The sequence below is a fragment of the Oncorhynchus mykiss genome, chromosome 5 (assembly GCF_013265735.2).
Source record: "Oncorhynchus mykiss isolate Arlee chromosome 5, USDA_OmykA_1.1, whole genome shotgun sequence".
In the NCBI taxonomy this organism is placed as follows: domain Eukaryota; kingdom Metazoa; phylum Chordata; class Actinopteri; order Salmoniformes; family Salmonidae; genus Oncorhynchus; species Oncorhynchus mykiss.
This window is the reverse complement of record NC_048569.1, coordinates 58,350,233-58,372,774: the sequence shown is the minus strand read 5'-3', so window position 1 is coordinate 58,372,774 and position 22,542 is coordinate 58,350,233. Positions and strand designations below refer to the sequence as shown.

The window sequence follows — 22,542 nt, the reverse complement described above, 5'->3', positions numbered from 1 at the left end:
ATTTGTACTATTTTCTACATTGTAGAATAATAGTGAAGACAAACTAACACATATGGAATCATGTAGCAACCTGGAATACATTTTAATTAACAGGTGTGCCTTGTTAAATGTTAACATGTGTAATTTCTTTCCTTCTTAATGCGTTTGTGACAAGGGAGGGGTTGTATACAGAAGATATCCCTATTTGATAAAAGACCAAGTCCATATTATGTCAAGAACAGCTCAACTAAGCAAAGAGAAATGACAGTCCATCATTACTTTAAGACATGAATCCGGAAAATTTCAAGAACTTTGTTGGTTTTTGCGACTGCACTTGAAGAAACTATCAAGTGCTATGATGAAACTAGCTCTCACGAGGACTGCAACAGGAAAGGAAAACCCAGAGTTACCTTTGCTGCAGAGGATAAGTCCATTAGAGTTAACTGCACCTCAGATGGCAGCCCAAGTAAATGCTTCACAGAGTTCAAGTAACAGACACATCTCAACATCAACTGTTCAGAGGAGACTGTGTGAATCAGGCCTTCAAGGTCAAATTTCTGCAAAGAAACCACTACTAAAGGACACCAATAAGAATAAGAGACTTGCTTGGGCCAAGAAACACGAGCAATGGACATTAGACCAGTGGAAATATGTCCTTTGGTCTGATGAGTCCAAATGTGAGATTTTTGATTCCAACTGCCGTGACATTGTGAGACACAGAGTAGGTGAACAGATGATCTCCGCATGTGTGGTTCCTACCGTGAAGCATGGAGGAGGTGTGATGGTGCTTTGCTGGTGACTCTGTCTGTGATTTATTTAGAATTCAAGGCACACGTAACCAGCATGGCTACCACAGCATTCAGCGACACGCCATCCCATCTGGTTTGCGCTTAGTGTGACTATCATTTGTTTTTCAACAAGACAATGACTCAAAACACACATCCAGGCTGTGTAAGGGCTATTTGACCAAGGAGTGCTGCATCAGATGACCTGGAATCCACAATCACCAGACCTCAACCCAATTTGAGATGGTTTGGGATGAGTTGGACCGAAGAGTGAAGGAAAAGCAGCCAACAAGTGCTCAGAATATACAGTTGAAGTCAGAAGTTTACATAAACTTAGGTTGGAGTCATTAAAACTTGTTTTTCAACCACTCCACAAACTTCTTGTTAACAAACTAGAGTTTTGGCAAGTCGGATAGGACATCTACTTTGTGCATGACAAGTAATTTTTCCAACAATTGTTTACAGACGGAAAAGTTCCAGAAAATGAAGTCATGGCGTTTGAAGCTTCCGATAGGCTAATTGACATAAATTGAGTGAATTGGAGGTGTACCTGTGGATGTATTTCAAGGCCTACCTTCAATCTCAGTGCCTCTTTGCTTGACATCATGGGAAAATCAAAAGAAATCAGCCAAGACCTCAGGAAAAAAAATGTAGACCTCCACAAGTCTGGTTCATCCTTGGGAGCAATTTCCAAACGGCTGAAGATACCACGTTCATTTGTACAAACAATAGTACGCAAGTATAAACACCATGGGACCATGCAGCTGTCATACCGCTCAGGAAGGAGACGAGTTTGGTCTCCTAGAGATGAACGTACTTTGGTACAAATCAATCCCAGAACAACAGCAAAATACCTTGTGAAGATGCTGGAGGAAACAGGTACAAAAGTATCTATATCCACAGTAAAACAAGTCCTATATCGACATAACCTGAAAGGCTTCTCAGCAAGGAAGAAGCCACTGCTCCAAACCCACCATAAAAATACTATGGTTTGCAATTGCACATGGGGACAAAGATTGTACTTTTGGAGAAATCTTCTTGGGTCTGATGAAACAAAAATAGAACTGTTTGGCCATAATGACCATTGTTATGTTTTGCGGAAAAAGGGGGAGGCTTGCAAGCCAAAGATCACCATCCCAACCGGAGGTGGCAGCATCATGTTGTGGGGGTGCTTTGCTGCAGGAGGGACTGGTGCACTTCACAAAATAGATGGCATCATGAGGAAGCAAAAGTATGTGGATATATTGAAGCAACATCTCAAGACATCAGTCAGGAAGTTAAAGCTTGGTCGCAAATTGGTCTTTTACAAATGTACAATGACTCCAAGCATACTTCCAAAGTTGTGGCAAAATGACTTAAGGTCAACAAAGTCATGGTATTGGAGTGGCCATCACAAAGCCCTGGCCTCAATCCCATAGCAAATGTGTGTGCGGAACTGAAAAAGCGTGTGTGAGAAAGGAGGCCAACAAACCTGACTCAGTTACACCAGCTCTGTCAGGAGGAATTGGCCAAACTTCACCCAACTTATTGTGGAAGGCTACTTGAAACATTTGACCGAAGTTAAGCAATTGAGTGTATGTAAACTTCTGACCCACTGGGAATGTGATGAAAGAAATAAAAGCTGAAATAAATCATTCTCTCTACTATTATTCTGACATTTCACATTAAAATAAAGTGGTGAACCCAACTGACCTAAGACAGGGATTTTTTTACAAGGATTAAATGTCAGGAATTGTGACAAACTGAGTTTAAATGTATTTGGCTAAGGTGTATGTAAACTTCCGACTTCAACTGTATATGTAGGAACTCCAAGACAGTTGGAAAAGCATTCCTCATACAAAGCTGTCATCAAGGCAAAGCTTGGCTACTTTGAAGAATCTAAAATATATTTTTTAGTTACTACATGAATCCATATGTGTTCATAGTTTTGACGTCTTCGCTATTATTCTACAATGTAACAAATAGTAAAAAAAAAAAAAAAAACATTGAATGAGAAGGTGTCCAAACTTTTGACTAGTACTGTACATCTGGGGTACAAGCATATTCTCCAACGTCTTACAATTCCTGTTGGTCCTTCCCTGTAGCATACTTGTTAAAAGTTATACAGCATTGGTGGAAAATGGATGTTTCAGTGTTTTGCTGTGGTCAATTGGCATTCGCATACTGTAGATAAAAGCTGTATCCCTGTGAAGAGCAGAACATTAATCAACTTGACAAAATTGAATGAGGCATTTAAGTCGAAGCATTACATCCAACGTATTAAGGTGCGACATTTCCCATGAAAAAAATTAGCATAATTCTAACAATTGATCAAATAACATGAATACAATCAACAGTTCAGAGAGAACATTGTGTTAAACATTTCATAATGACTTAGGCTGGCAGATGCTTTGGTTCAAATTCTAAACACACAATTTTCCCTATAAACTTGTTTCCCCTCAAGAACAAATTAAACAAGACATTAGGGGCTTATTCAGGCAAATGGGAAGTTATCAAATGTCAATACGGAAATTATTTTCTGTTGTGTTTTACAGGGAATCATATCATCTCTGTTCACTACATTTCTATCTGCAACTTTCAAAGCATCGCACCCTACTGGACAAAAACCCCTATTAGTCTACTCTGCGGCCCTGTCCAGAAACAACCCATAGCCCCTAACCCCTAGACACTTGTGGAGATCTGACAGGATTTCATAGGTTTAAGCTACAGTACATGACAATTTAACCACAATTTAACCACTCGGATAGGTTAGGTGGAATTATTACCACATTTATTACACCTATCCATTCCTCTCAGATCTACACAACCTTCAGTAAGCTGTCTAATAGAATCATGGTTTGGCTCAAGCGCTTCAGAACTGAATGAATTTACAACAGAGATTGTAAAGTGTTACTGGATGGTGGAGGCACCCTGATAACTATGCTTACAAAGCACAGAGACAAACAGACATAGTGAAGACATCCCAAATATATAAAAGAAAACAACCATTTCATATCATATTTAAAAATGTGACAAACGTAAAACATGACCCCATAAAAACAAATACAATTTTACGAATATGAGTGTAGTGGTGGTGTTTGTCTAGATTTAAAACAACCCAATCAACCACAGTACTTCAGGAAATGTTTAAATGCTTGACTTGTATACAGTGGGGTCTGAAATTATTGACACCCTTGATAAAGAATAGCAATACTGACTGTATAAAATAAATAATAAAAATACTGATCTATATTTTGTGCTAAAAAATGACTTTCCCCCCCCTAAAAGGTAGGGGTCAGAATTATTGACACCCCTAAAGATTTCCTATAAATGATTCTGTATCAAGGGTGTCAATAATTTCAGACTCCATTGTATATAATTATACTGGTACTGTTTGTTTCTTACTCCATACTTATTAACTTGCTTTAGTTCTCAAACTCAAACTCTTCATTTAGATCAATAGAGGGCGCCAGACACATGTCAATCAGTTATGTATTTTTGCGTAACTTGAACCTCTTGAAGTTCTAAAAAAACGTTTGTCGTCAGCGACAAAACTCGAAACAGGCAGTCTATCTTAAGGGGCACCCAAGAAGTCTGTGCTACATTAAAATCATTTCTCTCTCCATACCCTGAGGTTTAAGTCACAATTATCTCACTATTCAGGTAGATACTGGATTTGGTTAAACTTATCATTCACAGAACTCTCAGAAACTAAATGAAATATACTAGTTTATGCTTACTGCATTCAAACAAATATAATCCCCCTAATTGTATGGTGCAACAGTTCTAAGACCCTGTAAATTGATCACAATCCTTACAATATTCCATTGAATAAATCTATATTCCATCATTTTGAGGAAGACATTTTCTCAGTAGAATTCCTTGCTCCATCAGGAGACGTTGGTGAGACTGGTTAGCCATGTAATTAGTTCTACCTTTGATCAGCTAGACATATACAGCAGTCTGTTTCTGACACTTTACCCCTAGAATCAATTACAGAAAACAGGACTAAAAAGTCCCATCTGGCACAAAGGAGAAAAAAAGAGGATATAACGATACTTCTTGTTCTACAAGATTAAACGGAGGGAAAGTGGTCAGTGTAAAGGTGTCTTCAGTGTAAAGGGACTGTTGTCATTACAGACTGTTGTCAAAAAACCCACCCTGCACGTCCAATTGCTGCTGGGACCCACGAACCAAGGCAGGGACTGAATGAGGTGCTGGGTGGGCTAGGGTTGGTGTTACGTGCCAAGCCGTAGGTACGCTACACTATTGCCTTCCTGACCCAGTTCTCTGTCCATATCGTCTCTGTCGTCCCCGTCCAGCCCGGGGCTCAACGTCCTGAGATGGCCGGGGCTCCTAACTGACATGGTGGTCAGACTGAGGGCCCGGCCAGGGTGAGGGGAGGGGGGCCGGTGTCTGGTGCTGCTGCTGGGCTCTGGGGATTGAGACAGGGCCGGGGTCTTCCTAGAAGTCTCTCCCCCCAGTGACATCTCCTCCTCGGGTGGGCTCTCCAGGTCTGACTCGACGTCGCCCTCCTCCTCCTCCTCCAGGGTAAGTTCAAACTGGAACTTGTCCCCTGTGGAGGTGCAGCAGCCCCCCGCCATGGCCTCCAGGGCCCCTGGCCCCCCGTCAAGGTCCCTGTCCTCGAGGGTGGGTGAGGGGCTGCGCTGGATCATACTCTGGTACCACTCCCGGTTGTCCTCTAGCGTGTCCAGAATGTCCTGGGCGTCAGGGTGGACCAGGTCAGCCCACGTCTCCCACAGAGGGTGGACAATGTAGTCTATGAATCCCACCTACAGGGGGGAGTAAATATGTGAGCTGTACAGTACCTTGCGAAAGTATTCGGCCCCCTTGAACTTTGCGACCTTTTGCCACATTTCAGGCTTCAAACATAAAGATATAAAACTGTATTTTTTTGTGAAGAATCAACAACAAGTGGGACACAATCATGAAGTGGAACGACATTTATTGGATATTTCAAACTTTTGTAACAAATCAAAAACTGAAAAATTGGGTGTGCAAAATTATTCAGCCCCTTTACTTTCAGTGCAGCAAACTCTCTCCAGAAGTTCAGTGAGGATCTCTGAATGATCCAATGTTGACCTAAATAACTAATGATGTTAAATACAATCCACCTGTGTGTAATCAAGTCTCCGTATAAATGCACCTGCACTGTGATAGTCTCAGAGGTCCGTTAAAAGCGCAGAGAGCATCATGAAGAACAAGGAACACACCAGGCAGGTCCGAGATACTGTTGTGAAGAAGTTTAAAGCCGGATTTGGATACAAAAAGATTTCCCAAGCTTTAAACATCCCAAGGAGCACTGTGCAAGCAATAATATTGAAATGGAAGGAGTATCAGACCACTGCAAATCTACCAAGACCTGGCCGTCCCTCTAAACTTTCAGCTCATACAAGGAGAAGACTGATCAGAGATGCAGCCAAGAGGCCCATGATCACTCTGGATGAACTGCAGAGATCTACAGCTGAGGTGGGAGACTCTGTCCATAGGACAACAATCAGTCGTATATTGCACAAATCTGGCCTTTATGGAAGAGTGGCAAGAAGAAAGCCATTTCTTAAAGATATCCATAAAAGGTGTCGTTTAAAGTTTGCCACAAGCCACCTGGGAGACACACCAAACATGTGGAAGAAGGTGCTCTGGTCAGATGAAACCAAAATTGAACTTTTTGGCAACAATGCAAAACGTTATGTTTGGCGTAAAAGCAACACAGCTCATCACCCTGAACACACCATCCCCACTGTCAAACATGGTGGTGGCAGCATAATGGTTTGGGCCTGCTTTTCTTCAGCAGGGACAGGGAAGATGGTTAAAATTGATGGGAAGATGGATGGAGCCAAATACAGGACCATTCTGGAAGAAAACCTGATGGAGTCTGCAAAAGACCTGAGACTGGGACGGAGATTTGTCTTCCAACAAGACAATGATCCAAAACATAAAGCAAAATCTACAATGGAATGGTTCAAAAATAAACATATCCAGGTGTTAGAATGGCCAAGTCAAAGTCCAGACCTGGATCCAATCGAGAATCTGTGGAAAGAACTGAAAACTGCTGTTCACAAATGCTCTCCATCCAACCTCACTGAGCTCGAGCTGTTTTGCAAGGAGGAATGGGAAAAAATGTCAGTCTCTCGATGTGCAAAACTGATAGAGACATACCCCAAGCGACTTACAGCTGTAGTCGCAGCAAAAGGTGGCGCTACAAAGTATTAACTTAAGGGGGCTGAATAATTTTGCACGCCCAATTTTTCAGTTTTTGATTTGTTAAAAAAGTTTGAAATATCCAATAAATGTCGTTCCACTTCATGATTGTGTCCCACTTGTTGTTGATTCTTCACAAAAAAAATACAGTTTTATATCTTTATGTTTGAAGCCTGAAATGTGGCAAAAGGTCGCAAAGTTCAAGGGGGCCGAATACTTTCGCAAGGCACTGTAAATGCACAAAGACCCATACTTCTGAACTTTTGCTAAGACCATTGGTTTAAACCATTGGTCTCAAATGGCTAGTTGCTAGCTTTTCTCATAAACCATGCTGGCAAAATTTGCCACAATGCAATATCCAGTAACAAAATTCTTAGCAGCCAATTAAAATTGTCTACGTAGTTGGATCTGATCCCAATACGTTCTCACTAAAGTATCCATTGAAGTTTTAGCGAACTGTGACCCCAATCAGTCATAATGGTTTGGAAAAAATACAACCAGTTGACAAGACCTCCATCTTCGATTTATTTTTAAGGTGGATGTAGCTAAAAATATTAACGTATAATCCCCGTAAAAGCACATGGATGTGTATGAAACGGTGAGCAAAAACTTGGAATTTGGTCATATATGCAGAAATGTGCCTTACTGCCTTTCGAACTTTGTGGAACATCAATAGCTTAGCCATGGAAGCATCATGCAAAATATATTGGAACACTCCACTTAACCAAGCAGTTGGATGGTTTAACAATCTCCCTCTGGTGGCCAAGTTGACCTTTTTAACAAATACAATTGCATGGTGGCTATACTGTTTAAGGTTGATTCCTTATTTAGTTTCCGGATCGAATGATCTGCTCAGCTGGCCGTCCCCAGCATTTTTGACAGGTTGGCCTATGAGAAAATCTAGCAGCTAGAAATGTAAGACCAATGATTTAAACCACCGGTTTTAGCAAAAGTTCACGAGTATGGTCCCACACTGTTTGATGGGTTCAAACAGACAGTATGACAATAACTTGTAAGCAACTGGGTCTGTTAAGCAGTGCCAAAGATCTGCGGGTGGGTTTGCAGATTTGAGTGAGTGAGAGAGCCTGCGCGCCTTCGCCTGCGTGAACACTACTTGTATGCTATGCACATGCGCTGTACAGTACAGTACCTGGGTCTTCTCGACAGAGGCATTGTGTTTGTCACACATAGGGCTGATCTCCATGCCCTTGTCCCTCTCCCTGTCCCCCTGGGTGAAGAACTCCATCATGATGCGGTCCGTCCACTGGCGGTAGACGTCCAGTGGCTTGGTGGGGTTACTCAGGTCAGCACAGTGAACCATGTTCTGCAGGACCTTGAGACAAGCACAAAGGACCCCGTTAATCTATTGCTTTGATCTTTTCAGAATATATATTTTTTTATTACATATACACTACTGGTCAAAGGTTTTAGAACACCTACATTGTAGAATACTAGTTATGACATCAAAACTGTGAAATAACACATATGGAATCATGTAATAACCAAAAAAGTGTTTTATATTTAAGATTCTTCAAATAGCCACACTTTTCCTTGATGACAGCTTTGCACACTCTTGGCATTCTCTCAACCAGCTTCATGGGGTAGTCACCTGGAATGCAATTAACAGGTGTGTCTTGTTAAAAGTTAATTTGTCGATTTTCTTTCCTTAAAGAGTTTGAGCCAATCAGTTGTTGTGAAAATGTAGGGGGGAGTACAGAAGATAGCCCTATTTGGTAAAAGACCAAGTCCATATTATGGCAAGAACCGCTCAAATAAGCAAAGAGAACCCATCATTACTTTAAGACATGAAGGTCAGTCAATCCGGAACATTTCAAGAACTTTGAAAGTTTCTTCAATTGTAGTCGCAAAAACCGTCAAGCGCTATGATGAAACTGGCTCTCCTGAGGACCGCCACAGGAATGGAAGACTCAGAGTTACCTCTGCTGCAGAGGATAAGTTCATTAGAGTTAACTGCACCTCAGAATGCAGCCCAAATAAATTGCTGCAAAGAAACCACTACTAAAGGACACCGATAAGAATAATTGCTTGGGCCAAGAAACATGAGCAATGGACATTAGACCGGTGGAAATTTGTCCTCTGGTCTGGAGTCCATGTCTTTGTGAGAAGCGATGTGGGTCACCAGATGATCTCCGCATGTGTATTTCCAACCATAAAGCCTGGAGGAGGTGTTATGATGTTGGGGTGCTTTGATGGTGACACTGTCTGTGATTTATTTAGAATTCAAGGCACACTTAACCAGCATGGCTACAACAGCATTCTGCAGTGATATGCCATTCCATCTGGTTTGGGCTTAGTGGGGCTTGTTTTTTTTGTGTTTAATTTGTTTTTCAACAGGACAATGACCCAACACACATCCAGGTTGTATAAGGGCTATTTTACCAAGAAGAAGAGCGATGGAGTGCTGCATCAGATGCCTGGCATCCACAATCACCTGACCTCAACCCAATTGAGATGGTTTGGGATGAGTCAGACCGCAGAGTGAAGAAAAAGCAGCCAACAAGTGCTCAGCATATGTGGGAACTCCTTCAAGACTGTTGGAAAAGCATTACAGGTGAAGATGGTTGAGAGAATGATAAGACTGTACAAAGCTGTAATCAAGGCAAAGGGTGGCAATTTGAAGAATCTCAAATATCAAATATACAGTGGGGGGAACAAGTATTTGATACACTGTCGATTTTGCAGGTTTTCCTACTTACAAAGCATGTAGAGGTCTGTAAGGTCTGTAATTTTGCTCGTTACCTGTATAAAAGACACCTGTCCACACACTCAATCAAACAGACTCCAATCTCTCCACAATGGTCAAGACCAGAGAGCTGTGTAAGGTCATCAGGGTTAAAATTGTAGACCTGCACAAGGTTGGGATGGGCTACAGGACAATAGGCAAGCATCTTGGTGAGAAGGCAACAACTGTGGAAGAAGTTCAAGATGATGGTCAATCACCCTCGGTCTGGGGCCCCATGCAAGATCTCACCTCGTGGATCATCAATGATCATGAGGAAGGTGAGGGATCAGCCCAGAACTACATGGCAGGACCTGGTCAATGACCAGAAGAGAGCTGGGACCACAATCTCAAAGAAAACGATTAGTAACACACTACGCCGTCATGGATTAAAATCCTGCAGCACACGCAAGGCCCCCCTGCTCAAGCCAGCGCATGTCCAGGCCCGTGTGAAGTTTGCCAATGACCATCTGGATGATCCAGAGGGTGAATGGAAGAAGGTCATGTGGTCTCGTGAGACAAAAATAGAGCTTTTTGGTCTAAACTCCACTCGCCATGTTTGGAGGAAGAAGAAGGATGAGTACAACCCCAAGAACACCATCCCAACCGTGAAGCATGGAGGTGGAAACATCATACTTTGGGGATGCTTTTCTGCAAAGGGGACCGGACGACTGCACCGTATTGAGGGGAGGATGGCTGGGGCCATGTATCGTGAGATCTTGGCCAACAACCTCCTTCCATCAGTAAGAGCATTGAAGATGGGTCGTGGCTGGGTCTTCCAGCATGACAACGACCCGAAACACAAAGCCAGGGCAACTAAGGAGTGGCTCCGTAAGAAGCATCTCAAGGTCCTGGAGTGGCCTAGCCAGTCTCCAGACCTGAACCCAATAGAACATCTTTGGAGGGAGCTGAAAGTCCGTATTGCCGAGCGAAAGCCCCGAAACCTGAAGGATCTGGAGAAGGTCTGTATGGAGAAGTGGGCCAAAATCCCTGCTGCAGTGTGTGCAAACCTGGTCAAGAACTACAGGAAACATATGATCTCTGAAATTGCAAACAAAGGTTTCTGTGCCAAATATTAAGTTCTGCTTTTCTGATGTATCAAATACTTATGTCATGCAATAAAATGCAAATTAATTACTTAAAAATCATACAATGTGATTTTCTGGATTTTTGTTTTAGATTCCATCTCTCACAGTTGAAGTGTACCTATGATAAAAAATTACAGACCTCTACATGCATTGTAAGTAGGGAAAACCTGCAAAATCGGCAGTGTATCAAATACTTGTTCTCCCCACTGTATATTGATTTGTTTAACACTTTTTTGGTTACTACATGATTCCACATGTGCTATTTCATAGATTTGATGTCTTCACTATTATTCTACAATGTAGAAAATAGTAAAAAGAAAGAAAAACCCTTGTTTTTCAACCCTTTTGACTGTTGTGATTTCTACTTCAGGCATTTATGTAGAAACCTACATTTACATGACACTATGTCTTGACTTACACTATATATATTTCAGCCACACCTTTTGCTGACAGGCATATAAAAGCGAGCACAGCCATGCAATCTGCATAGACAAACATTGTCAGTACAATGGCCTTACTGAAGAGCTCAATGACTTTCAACGTGGCACCATCATAGGAGGACACCTTTCCAACAAGTCAGTAAGTCATATTTCTGCTCTGTTAGTGTGAAGTGTTGTTATTGTGAAGTGGAGACGTCTAGGAGCAACAATGGCTCAGCCGCAAAGTGGTAGGCAACACAACCTCACAGAACGGGACTGCCAAGGGCTGAAGCTCGCAGTGATGAAAACTTAGGACAGTAAAGAGGCCTTTCTACTGACTCTGAAAAACACCAAAAGAAAGATGCCCAGGGTCCCTGCTCATCTGCGTGCTGCATGGAGGCATGAGGACTGCAGATGTGGTCAGGGCAATACATTGTAATGTCCATACTGTGAGATGCCTAAGACAGCGCTACAGGGAGACTGGACGGACAGCTGATCGTCCTCGCAGTGGCAGACCATGTGTAACACCTGCACAGGATCAGTACATCTGAACATCACACCTGCGGGACAGGTACAGGATGGCAACAACAACTGCCCGAGTTACACCAGGATGCACAATCCTTCCATCAGTGCTCAGACTGTTCGCAATAGGCTGAGAGAGGCTGGACTGGACTGAGGGCTTGTAGGTCTGTTGTAAGGCAGGTCCTCACCAGACACCCCCGCAACAACGTCGCCTATGGTGGCACAGCTGGCGCTGCAGTACAGCGCCCTTAACCACTGCGCCACCCGGACCTTCAACATACTTTCTATCTCATTTTAAGGATGCACTGATGTGGAAATTCTGGGGCCAATACCTAGATGTGATATTTTCATTGGAATATCGACCAATAACAGATAAATATGTTTTTACATTTTTTTAAAAACATTTTTACATTACAAGTGTTCAAAAATTAAGATAACAGAGAAATGTTGTATTATTAAACAAAATTATGCCAAGTTCACGAGAACCCTAATGATATGAGGCCCCGGGCAATTGCCTGAGTTGCCTAATGGTAAGTCCACCACTGCCTGTGGCATCTACTAATCTAGGAATGACCTCTGACCTGGATGCGGTCTGAGTAGTTGTCCAGCAGCAGCACTCCCAGACTGGTCACCTTCTTGGTCTCCACCATGGTCTTCAGGTCAGCCAGGAAGTTCATGTGCTTGGACATGTCAGTGGCCAACACCTGCAGAGGACAATACCCATTCATCACACTTACTTCAGTCACTAAGTCCAATGGCTCAGTGGGTTAGAGCATGGTGCTGCCCACATCCAGGGTTGTGTTGTGGGTTTGATTCCCATATGGGCCACATGCTGAATATACCGAGTGTACAAAACATTAGGAACACCTTCGTAATATTGAGTTGCAGCCCCTTTTGGCCTCAGAACAGCCTCAATTTGTCGGGGCATCAAACCAAATCTTATTTGTCACATACACATGATTAGCAGATGTGTAGCGAAATGCTTGTGCTTCTAGTTCCGACAATGCAGTAATATCTAACAAGTAATCTAACCTAACAATTTCAAAACTACCTTATACACACAAGTGTAAAGGAATGAATAAGAATATGCACATAAAAATATATGAATGAGTGATGGCCGAACAGCATAGGCAAGATGCAGTAGATGGTATAGAGTACAGTATATACAGATGAGATGAGTAATGTAGGGTATGTAAACATTATATAAAGTGGCATTGTTTAAAGTGTCTAGAAATACATTTATTACATCAAGATGGCAAGATGCAGTAGATGGTTTAGAGTACAGTATATACAGTGCCTTGCGAAAGTATTCGGCCCCCTTGAACTTGCGACCTTTTGCCACATTTCAGGCTTCAAACATAAAGATATAAAACTGTATTTTTTTGTGAAGAATCAACAACAAGTGGGACACAATCATGAAGTGGAACGACATTTATTGGATATTTCAAACTTTTTTAACAAATCAAAAACTGAAAAATTGGGCGTGCAAAATTATTCAGCCCCTTTACTTTCAGTGCAGCAAACTCTCTCCAGAAGTTCAGTGAGGATCTCTGAATGATCCAATGTTGACCTAAATAACTAATGATGTTAAATACAATCCACCTGTGTGTAATCAAGTCTCCGTATAAATGCACCTGCACTGTGATAGTCTCAGAGGTCCGTTAAAAGCGCAGAGAGCATCATGAAGAACAAGGAACACACCAGGCAGGTCCGAGATACTGTTGTGAAGAAGTTTAAAGCCGGATTTGGATACAAAAAGATTTCCCAAGCTTTAAACATCCCAAGGAGCACTGTGCAAGCAATAATATTGAAATGGAAGGAGTATCAGACCCCTGCAAATCTACCAAGACCTGGCCGTCCCTCTAAACTTTCAGCTCATACAAGGAGAAGACTGATCAGAGATGCAGCCAAGAGGCCCATGATCACTCTGGATGAACTGCAGAGATCTACAGCTGAGTTGGGAGACTCTGTCCATAGGACAACAATCAGTCGTATATTGCACAAATCTGGCCTTTATGGAAGAGTGGCAAGAAGAAAGCCATTTCTTAAAGATATCCATAAAAAGTGTCCTTTAAAGTTTGCCACAAGCCACCTGGGAGACACACCAAACATGTGGAAGAAGGTGCTCTGGTCAGATGAAACCAAAATTGAACTTTTTGGCAACAATGCAAAACGTTATGTTTGGCGTAAAAGCAACACAGCTGAACACACCATCCCCACTGTCAAACATGGTGGTGGCAGCATCATGGTTTGGGCCTGCTTTTCTTCAGCAGGGACAGGGAAGATGGTTAAAATTGATGGGAAGATGGATGGAGCCAAATAGAGGACCATTCTGGAAGAAAACCCGATGGAGTCTGCAAAAGACCCGAGACTGGGACGGAGATTTGTCTTCCAACAAGACAATGATCCAAAACATAAAGCAAAATCTACAATGGAATGGTTCAAAAATAAACATATCCAGGTGTTAGAATGGCCAAGTCAAAGTCCAGACCTGATTCCAATCGAGAATCTGTGGAAAGAACTGAAAACTGCTGTTCACAAATGCTCTCCATCCAACCTCACTGAGCTCGAGCTGTTTTGCAAGGAGGAATGGGAAAAAATGTCAGTCTCTCGATGTGCAAAACTGATAGAGACATACCCCAAGCGACTTACAGCTGTAATCGCAGCAAAAGGTGGCGCTACAAAGTATTAACTTAAGGGGGCTGAATAATTTTGCACGCCCAATTTTTCCGTTTTTGATTTGTTAAAAAAGTTTGAAATATCCAATAAATGTCGTTCCACTTCATGATTGTGTCCCACTTGTTGTTGATTCTTCACAAAAAAATACAGTTTTATATGTTTGAAGCCTGAAATGTGGCAAAAGGTCGCAAAGTTCAAGGGGGCCGAATACTTTCGCAAGGCACTGTACATATGAGATGAGTAATGTAAACATTATAAAAAGAGGCATTGTTTAAAGTGGCTAGTGATACATTTATTACATATATTTTCCATTATTAAATGACTAGAGTTTAGTCAGTATGTTGGCAGCAGCCACTCAATGTTAGTGATGGCTGTTTAACAGTCTGATGGCCTTGAGATAGAAGCTGTTTTTCAGTCTCTCGGCCCCTGCTTTGATGCACCTGTACTGACCTCTCCTTCTGGCTGATAGCGGGGTGAACAGGCAGTGGCTCAGGTGGTTGTTGTCCTTGATTATCTTTTTGGCCTTCCTGTGACATTGGGTGGTGTAGGTGTCCTGGAGGGCAGGTAGTTTGCTCCAGGTGATGCGTTGTGCAGACCTCACTACCCTCTGGAGAGCCTTATGGGCGGAGCAGTTGCCATACCAGGCGGTGATACAGCCCGACAGGATGCTCTCGATTGTGCATCTGTAAAGGTTTGTGAGTGTTTTTGGTGACAAGCTGAATTTCTTCAGCCTCCTGAGGTTGAAGAGGCGCTGCTGCGCCTTCTTCACCACGCTGTCTGTGTGGGTGGACCATTTCAGTTTGTCCGTGATGTGTATGCCGAGGAACTTAAAACTTTCCATCCTCTCCACTACTGTCCCGTCGATATGGATAGGGGGCTGCTCCCTCTGCTGTTTCCTGAAGTCCATGATCATCTCCTTTGTTTTGTTGACATTGAGTGTGAGGTTATTTTCCTGACACCACACTCCGAGGGCCCTCACCTCCTCCCCGTAGGCCGTCTCGTCGTTGTTGGTAATCAAGCCTACCACTGTAGTGTCGTCTGCAAACTTGAGAATTGAGTTGGAGGCGTGCATGGCTACGCAGTCGTGGGTGAACAGGGAGTACAGGAGAGGACTGAGAACGCACCCTTGTGGGGCCCCAGTGTTGAGGATCAGCGGGGTGGAGATGTTGTTGCATACCCTCACCACCTGGGGGCGGCCCGTCAGGAAGTCCAGGACCCAGTTGCACAGGGCATGGTCGAGACCCAGGATCTAGGGTGTCAGGTAGGGTGGAGGTGATATGGTCCTTGACTAGTCTCTCAAAGCACTTCATGATGACAGAAGTGAGTGCTATGGGGAGGTAGTCATTTAGCTCAGTTACCTTAGCTTTCTTGGGACCATGGTGGCCCTCTTGAAGCACTCAAACCGGTGTACCTGGCACCTACTGCCATACCCCGTTCAAAGGCCCTTAAATATTTTGTCTTGTCCATTCACCCTCTGATTGGCATACACAATCTATATCTCAAGGCATAAACATCCTTCTCTAACCTGTCTCCTCCTCTTCATCTATACTGATTGAAGTGGATTTAACAGGTGACATGAATAAGGGATCATAGCTTTCACCTTGATTCACCTGGTCAGTCAATGTCATGGAACGAGTAAGTTCATAATGTTTTGTGTGTGTTAAATGTACCGTTAAGTGACTTTGGGAAAAAGGTTTTGCTAAATGGCCATGTTATTATGATGTTAGCTAATTCCTTATCATGTTTAACTATGATAACAGAGAGTTATGTAGACGTAATGTTATTTATATCTGATTTCAATTCATTCAGTCAGTGTCTCACCATGTCGATGACCATCTTCCTGAGGGACTGTCCCTGTTTCTTGCTGAGGCTCTGGAAGATGTCACAGTTGTCCTCCTGCAGCAGCTTGAAGCCCACGGCCAGGTGGTGGTTCTCCAGGACAGAGGCGTCGTTGTACATCAGAGCAAGCTCAGAGTCTACAGTAGGAACACCCACAACTATAGTAAAGCAACAACAATTCCAAGGCACTCCTGTATTCAGTGATGTAACGCCTTACAGATGCTATAATGTAGTCTTCACAGTAGTAGATCCAAGACACATTTTGCGCCAAAGGACATATCCTTTATATCTAATCAGTGAGATTGCTAGTGAAGGATGGAACTGACTTGTGTTGATGAGGAACTGGTTGGACACTCCGGGGTGATCCACGTCATGTATGGCACTGCTAAACAGAGCAGCCATGATCTCCAGGTCAGTGAAGACAGCCTGAAAACAATCAACACACACTTTTGTGTTACTACTACTGTTAAGTGTATGTTAAGTGCATAGTTAAATAAAGGTTTAAAAAAATAAGTGTTACTAAGTACACTGCTCAAAAAAATAAAGGGAACACTTAAACAACACAATGTAACTCCAAGTCAATCACACTTCTGTGAAATCAAACTGTCCACTTAGGAAGCAACACTGATTGACAATAAATGTCACATGCTGTTGTGCAAATGGAATAGACAACAGGTGGAAATTATAGGCAATTAGCAAGACACCCCCAATAAAGGAGTGGTTCTGCAGGTGGTGACCATAGACAACTTCTCAGTTCCTATGCTTCCTGGCTGATGTTTTGGTCACTTTTGAATGCTGGTGGTGCTTTCACTCTATTGGTAGCATGAGACGGAGTCTACAATCCACACAAGTGGCTCAGGTAGTGCAGCTCATCCAGGATGGCACATCAATGCGACCTGTGGCAAGAAGGTTTGCTGTGTCTGTCAGCGTAGTGTCCAGAGCATGGAGGCGCTACCAGGAGACAGGCCAGTACATAAGGAGACGTGGAGGAGGCCGTAGGAGGGCAACAACCAAGCAGCAGGACCGCTACCTCCGCCTTTGTGCAAGGAGGAGCAGGAGGAGCACTGTCAGAGCCCTGCAAAATGACCTCCAGCAGGCCACAAATGTGCATGTGTCTGCTCAAACGGTCAGAAACAGACTCCATGAGGGTGGTATGAGGGCCCGACGTCCACAGGTGGGGGTTGTGCTTACAGCCCAACACCGTGCAGGACGTTTGGCATTTGCCAGAGAACACCAAGATTGGCAAATTCGCCACTGGCGCCCTGTGCTCTTCACAGATGAAAGCAGGTTCACACTGAGCACAAGTGACAGACGTGACAGAGTCTGGAGACGCCGTGGAGAACGTTCTGCTGCCTGCAACATCCTCCAGCATGACCGGTTTGGCAGTGGGTCAGTCATGGTGTGGTGTGGCATTTCTTTGGGGGGCCGCACAGCCCTCCATGTCCTCGCCAGAGGTAGCCTGACTGCCATTAGGTACCGAGATGAGATCCTCAGACCCCTTGTGAGACCATATGCTGGTGCGGTTGGCCCTGGGTTCCTCCTAATGCAAGACAATGCTAGACCTCATGTGGCTGGAGTGTGTCAGCAGTTCCTGCAAGAGGAAGGCATTGATGCTATGGACTGGCCCGCCCGTTCCCCAGACTTGAATCCAATTGAGCACATCTGGGACATCATGTCTCGCTCCATCCACCAACGCCACGTTGCACCACAGACTGTCCAGGAGTTGGCGGATGCTTTAGTCCAGGTCTGGGAGGAGATCCCTCAGGAGACCATCCGCCACCTCATCAGGAGCATGCCCAGGCGTTGTAGGGAGGTCATACAGGCACGTGGAGGCCACACACACTACTGATCCTCATTTGACCTTGTTTTAAGGACATTACATCAAAGTTGGATCAGCCTGTAGTGTGGTTTTCCACTTTAATTTTGAGTGTGACTCCAAATCCAGACCTCCATGGGTTGATAAATTTGATTTCCATTGATAATTTCTGTGTGATTTTGTTGTTAGCACATTCAACTATTTAAAGAAAAAAGTATTTAATAAGTATATTTCATTCATTCAGATCTAGGATGTGTTATTTTGGTGTTCCCTTTATTTTTTTGAGCAGTGTATTAACACTTAACGTGGGGATTTTTTTTTACCTTATCTTTACTATTAAAACCATGAACAAATGCCTTCTCCCTCAATATGCATTGATAAAGTTGATGAAATCCAAAGCCATGCACAGGGCAAGTCAACGAACTGGATGAGAATATAGAATATGGCTGAACATCATCCTGTAATCTTCCTCATAATGGAGCCCATACCTCCAGGGCAGGGGTGGAGAGGAGGATGTGAGTGGACTGTACCACGTCGGCAGCATGGATGTTGTTGTGGTAGGCCACGTCGGTGTGGTAGTGGTCCTCCAGGGTCATCATGAAGGTGACGAAGGTGTCGGCTGGGATCTTAAAGTTCTTCAGCAGCTCTCGTTCCTGAGTTTGGGGAGCAACAGAAACCAGGCTCACAGAAGAGTAAACAAATACGTAAGAAACATAGGGGTAAAGTATTGCAGCGAATTCGGGGTAGCCAAGACCGGGACTCAAACAATACACTAAGAGATTCAAACGCCTCGGTGAGAATGCTAGAAAATGCTACAAAGTAATGGGAGACTCATACCTGGAAAATGGAGTACATCACCACGGTCAAAGGCCGATTCCCCGAGTATTCAGCTATCTTGAAAATATCTAGACCCCATCTGTTGATGTCTTCAAATTCCTAGAATGACAACACAACATTCAGTGAGAAAAAGTCTGGCATGGCAAAAATATTTGATTTATTTAACTTTTTTAACATGCATAGCAAAATATATGAAAATCGCACAAAAAAGTCTGTCTTTCCAATTGCGATCCTCCAGAGGGCAGATGATGTGATGAGTGATAATGCGTTATAACACGTCACTGACGGCAGTAGATGATAACGGCATTACATAAATAACATTATAGGTCAAGCAATAAGCATTAAAGTACAGTAACTTATCCATTCTTCACTGTAACATGGGGTAAACAAACTCAGTAGCTACGCAATACCACTCATACATTACAGTATCGACAGATCATAAAACAGTGCCTTCAAGTACCACAATCCTATGGTCATAATGAGGGGGGTGAACCCATTGTACTAATCATTTATTGCCGTTTTTCTAAATAAAGGCCCTGTGGCCCACCGTATTTACGCCAATTGTAAGCCCTCCAGTCATAAAAATGCTAAAATGTTTTAGGGATGGAATGAAGAGATTCATATAATATTTGTAGTATGTCTGACGTATGAAAGCACGTAATGGTCTCTACCACTCAGCCACACAAACCTACACAGACGTTCTTCACATTCACACATACCGACGTACTCATGCTCACACAATCCCTACTGACATCTCGCACACTCACTCATTACCATGCACACACCACAAACGCTGCTGCCAAAATTGATTGATCAATTATAGAGATTCATATTACCATTCGATGCTGCTATATTGTTTATTACCATTATTATTATTACCATGGGTATTTATCCTGCTAACAGCGACTTTACATGTACATTCCTTCATCATTCGCTCCAGTACCCCTGCACATTGAAATAACGCTACTGGCACTGCACTGACCTGTATACAAGACCTGTACAGTATATAACTGTTTCTTTATTACTATAGTTAAGCAATTCACTGTACTGTTTTACACCTGATGTATCTTGTGCATGTGACAATAAAACTTGAGACGTAATGTGTTTTTCTTCACATATAGTAATACGGTCACTAAGCAGGCGTTTTTATCCAAAGGTCTGTCATCCATGCGGGAAACAAACCATTAAGCTGCCAACACCATGCTCTAACCCACTGAGCTTGGAGTGTGTTTGTGCCCGTCTGTGTAAGTGTGTGTGTGCTTGGCACCCACCGTTGCCAGTAGACCCTCCTGGAGCGTGGTGACCCCAAATCGGGGGATCTGGGTAGGGGCAAGGCTGGGGCTGAGGGCAGGTTTCTTCACCGCAACAATCTGGGACATGGGCCTCTTCTTCTTGTCCTTGTCTTTAAGAGGCCCAGACATAATCTCCACATCTTGCTGCTTTTCTACAAACACACAGAGAGAGAGAGAGAGAGAGAGAGAGAGAGAGAGAGAGAGATTTCTTTCAACCAATATAGGGGGACACAGTTGATTATTGTTAATATTAATAACTATAGCTAATCTTTTTCCATCACAAATCAGGTGAGCAATCAATTAGACTAGGACCAGGAATACGGCTTCAACCGATAACTCTGCAGCAAATGTAATGTCTCAACCAAGAATGATTCCTGGTAGTCAGAGAGTGACAAATATAACAAGCTCTATTTTCATGTCATCTGACCATAGCACCGCCTGGAGTTTGATAAATGGCATTGGCACTTGGATTGAAACCAGTGCTATGGTTAGACGACATGAAAATAGAGCTCTTGTGGTGTGGAGTTGCTTACCAAGACGACATTGAATGTTCCTGAGTGGCCTAGTTACAGTTTTGACTTAAAATCGGCTTGATAATCTATGGGAAGACTTGAAAATGGCTGTCTAGCCATGATCAACAACCAACTTGACAGATCTTGAAGAAATTGTTTAGAGAATGATGAGCAAATATTTTACAATTCAGGTGTGCAAAGCTCTTAGAGACTTATCCAGAAAGACTCACAGCTGTAATCGCTGCCAAAGGTGATTCCAACATGAATTGACCCAGGGGTGTGAATACTTACGTAAATTAGATTTCTGTATTTTATTTTCAATACATTTGGAAACATTTCTTAAAACACGTTTTCACTTTGTCATTATTAGGCATTGTGTGTAGATGGGTGAGGAGGAAACCTATTTAATCCATTTTGAATTCAGGCTGTAACAACAAAATATGGAAGAAGTCACGAGCTATGAATCATTTCTGTAGGCACTGTATAACAAAACATTATACAGAACTATAAACGTTGGTGAGCATCCACAACAGCGGCCAGTTTATCATTGATTGTTCTGCAGTAGCCTACACCTGTCAATCAACTGATCAACGCATTCTACTGCAGGCTGTAGGCCTATTAATAATGTGGTAGCACAGACCATTCAGTGTGTGTTCATTGTCATGGTGACAACTGCAAATTGTCCTTCAATGTAAATGTAACGAAAAAATTATGTAGAAACTCGTATTTAAATGTAGCAATTTAACAACAAATGCTGTTTAGCCTATGTATCTTTTACATCATGTTATTGCTTGCCTCGTTGCTTAAGTGGTTGGAAGTGATTTCCATTTTTCAAATGGTTGTCAATTAGTTTGAATCTTCTTTTTCACTGTGCTCATCTCTCTGTATATCCTGTGCAATCATTTGCAATGCATCAGTGCAATAATGTTATCATCACTGGCCAAAGATCCCACCAACGCGCACTCCTAAGATTTCCACAAAGTTAATTTGGCCTAGACCTATTTTACATTCAGCAGCCCTGCTTCTCTCCACAAAAAGGCTATTGGGCATAGTTTAAAAGCTTTTCCTGGGATTTCAAGAGAAGAGGAATAGCGGAGAGGCTTGCCTCCATAAAGCCAATTGCACACGGGAACGGCTGGAAGAGAAAAAGGCGAGAGCTGTGTAGCCGAAGTAAGAAGCTAAATATTAACTAGATAGGCCATTCATTAGCTAAATACTAGGGCTATACATATTTACCTGTCAAAGAAAAAAAAGGTTGACAGATTATAAAATGGCAGATCAGTGTGTTCATCCAGGCTGTGCTTTGCAGTCCCCGGGCACGCAAAGCTCCACTATTGATTAGGCCTACGTTTTTTAGACAATACCATTTTCTACCTAGGCTACAACACAGTGAAATGTGGATTTTTTTTGTATTGTTATCAATTGAGTACACAAGTATTGTCTAGGGCTGTAAACTGCAGCTATGTAGGCTAATTTGAATAACCGCTCAAACGTTCTGTTTTGAATGCTTCATGCCGAAATAACTGCATCCAGCCTAGGCCTGATTTTGCAACCATTTGGATCAGTTATGTATCTATTCTCTACAGTTTACAAGGTCCAGAAAGGTACATTAGCAGACTAATCATTCAAGCTAATGTAGTCTAGCTCCAAGAGCTAAAGACGAATAGCTGCCTGTAGCTGAAAGGACCCATGAAGACAGACTACAAAAGTGTAGCCTAAATGAATTACCTAAATATTAGGCCTAATATTACAGTGAATAGCCTTTACCCAAAGATTTTACACAGTGAAAGTTTTTTTTTAAAAATCAGATAACGAAATGACAAGTAGCCTGGG

At 42.8% G+C, this 22,542-nt stretch overlaps 1 protein-coding gene across 4 annotated transcripts in view; it reads right to left on the bottom strand.

Annotated features, from left to right (window-relative positions):
* Positions 1 to 2,684: 2,684 nt before the first annotated feature.
* Positions 2,685 to 22,542, bottom strand: part of LOC110524143 (cAMP-specific 3',5'-cyclic phosphodiesterase 4D) — a 57,759-nt gene continuing 37,901 nt past the window's right edge. For all 4 annotated transcript variants that reach the window (XM_021603511.2, XM_036977957.1, XM_036977958.1 and 1 more), the window contains 8 exons: positions 20,177 to 20,349; positions 18,906 to 19,004; positions 18,557 to 18,721; positions 16,579 to 16,678; positions 16,235 to 16,389; positions 12,316 to 12,438; positions 8,116 to 8,298; positions 2,685 to 5,536 (listed from right to left, as the gene is read on the bottom strand). In XM_021603511.2, the coding sequence (XP_021459186.2) occupies positions 4,982 to 5,536; positions 8,116 to 8,298; positions 12,316 to 12,438; positions 16,235 to 16,389; positions 16,579 to 16,678; positions 18,557 to 18,721; positions 18,906 to 19,004; positions 20,177 to 20,349 (1,553 nt within the window). In that variant the 3' untranslated portion in view covers positions 2,685 to 4,981. The remainder of the gene's footprint in view (positions 5,537 to 8,115; positions 8,299 to 12,315; positions 12,439 to 16,234; positions 16,390 to 16,578; positions 16,679 to 18,556; positions 18,722 to 18,905; positions 19,005 to 20,176; positions 20,350 to 22,542) is intronic.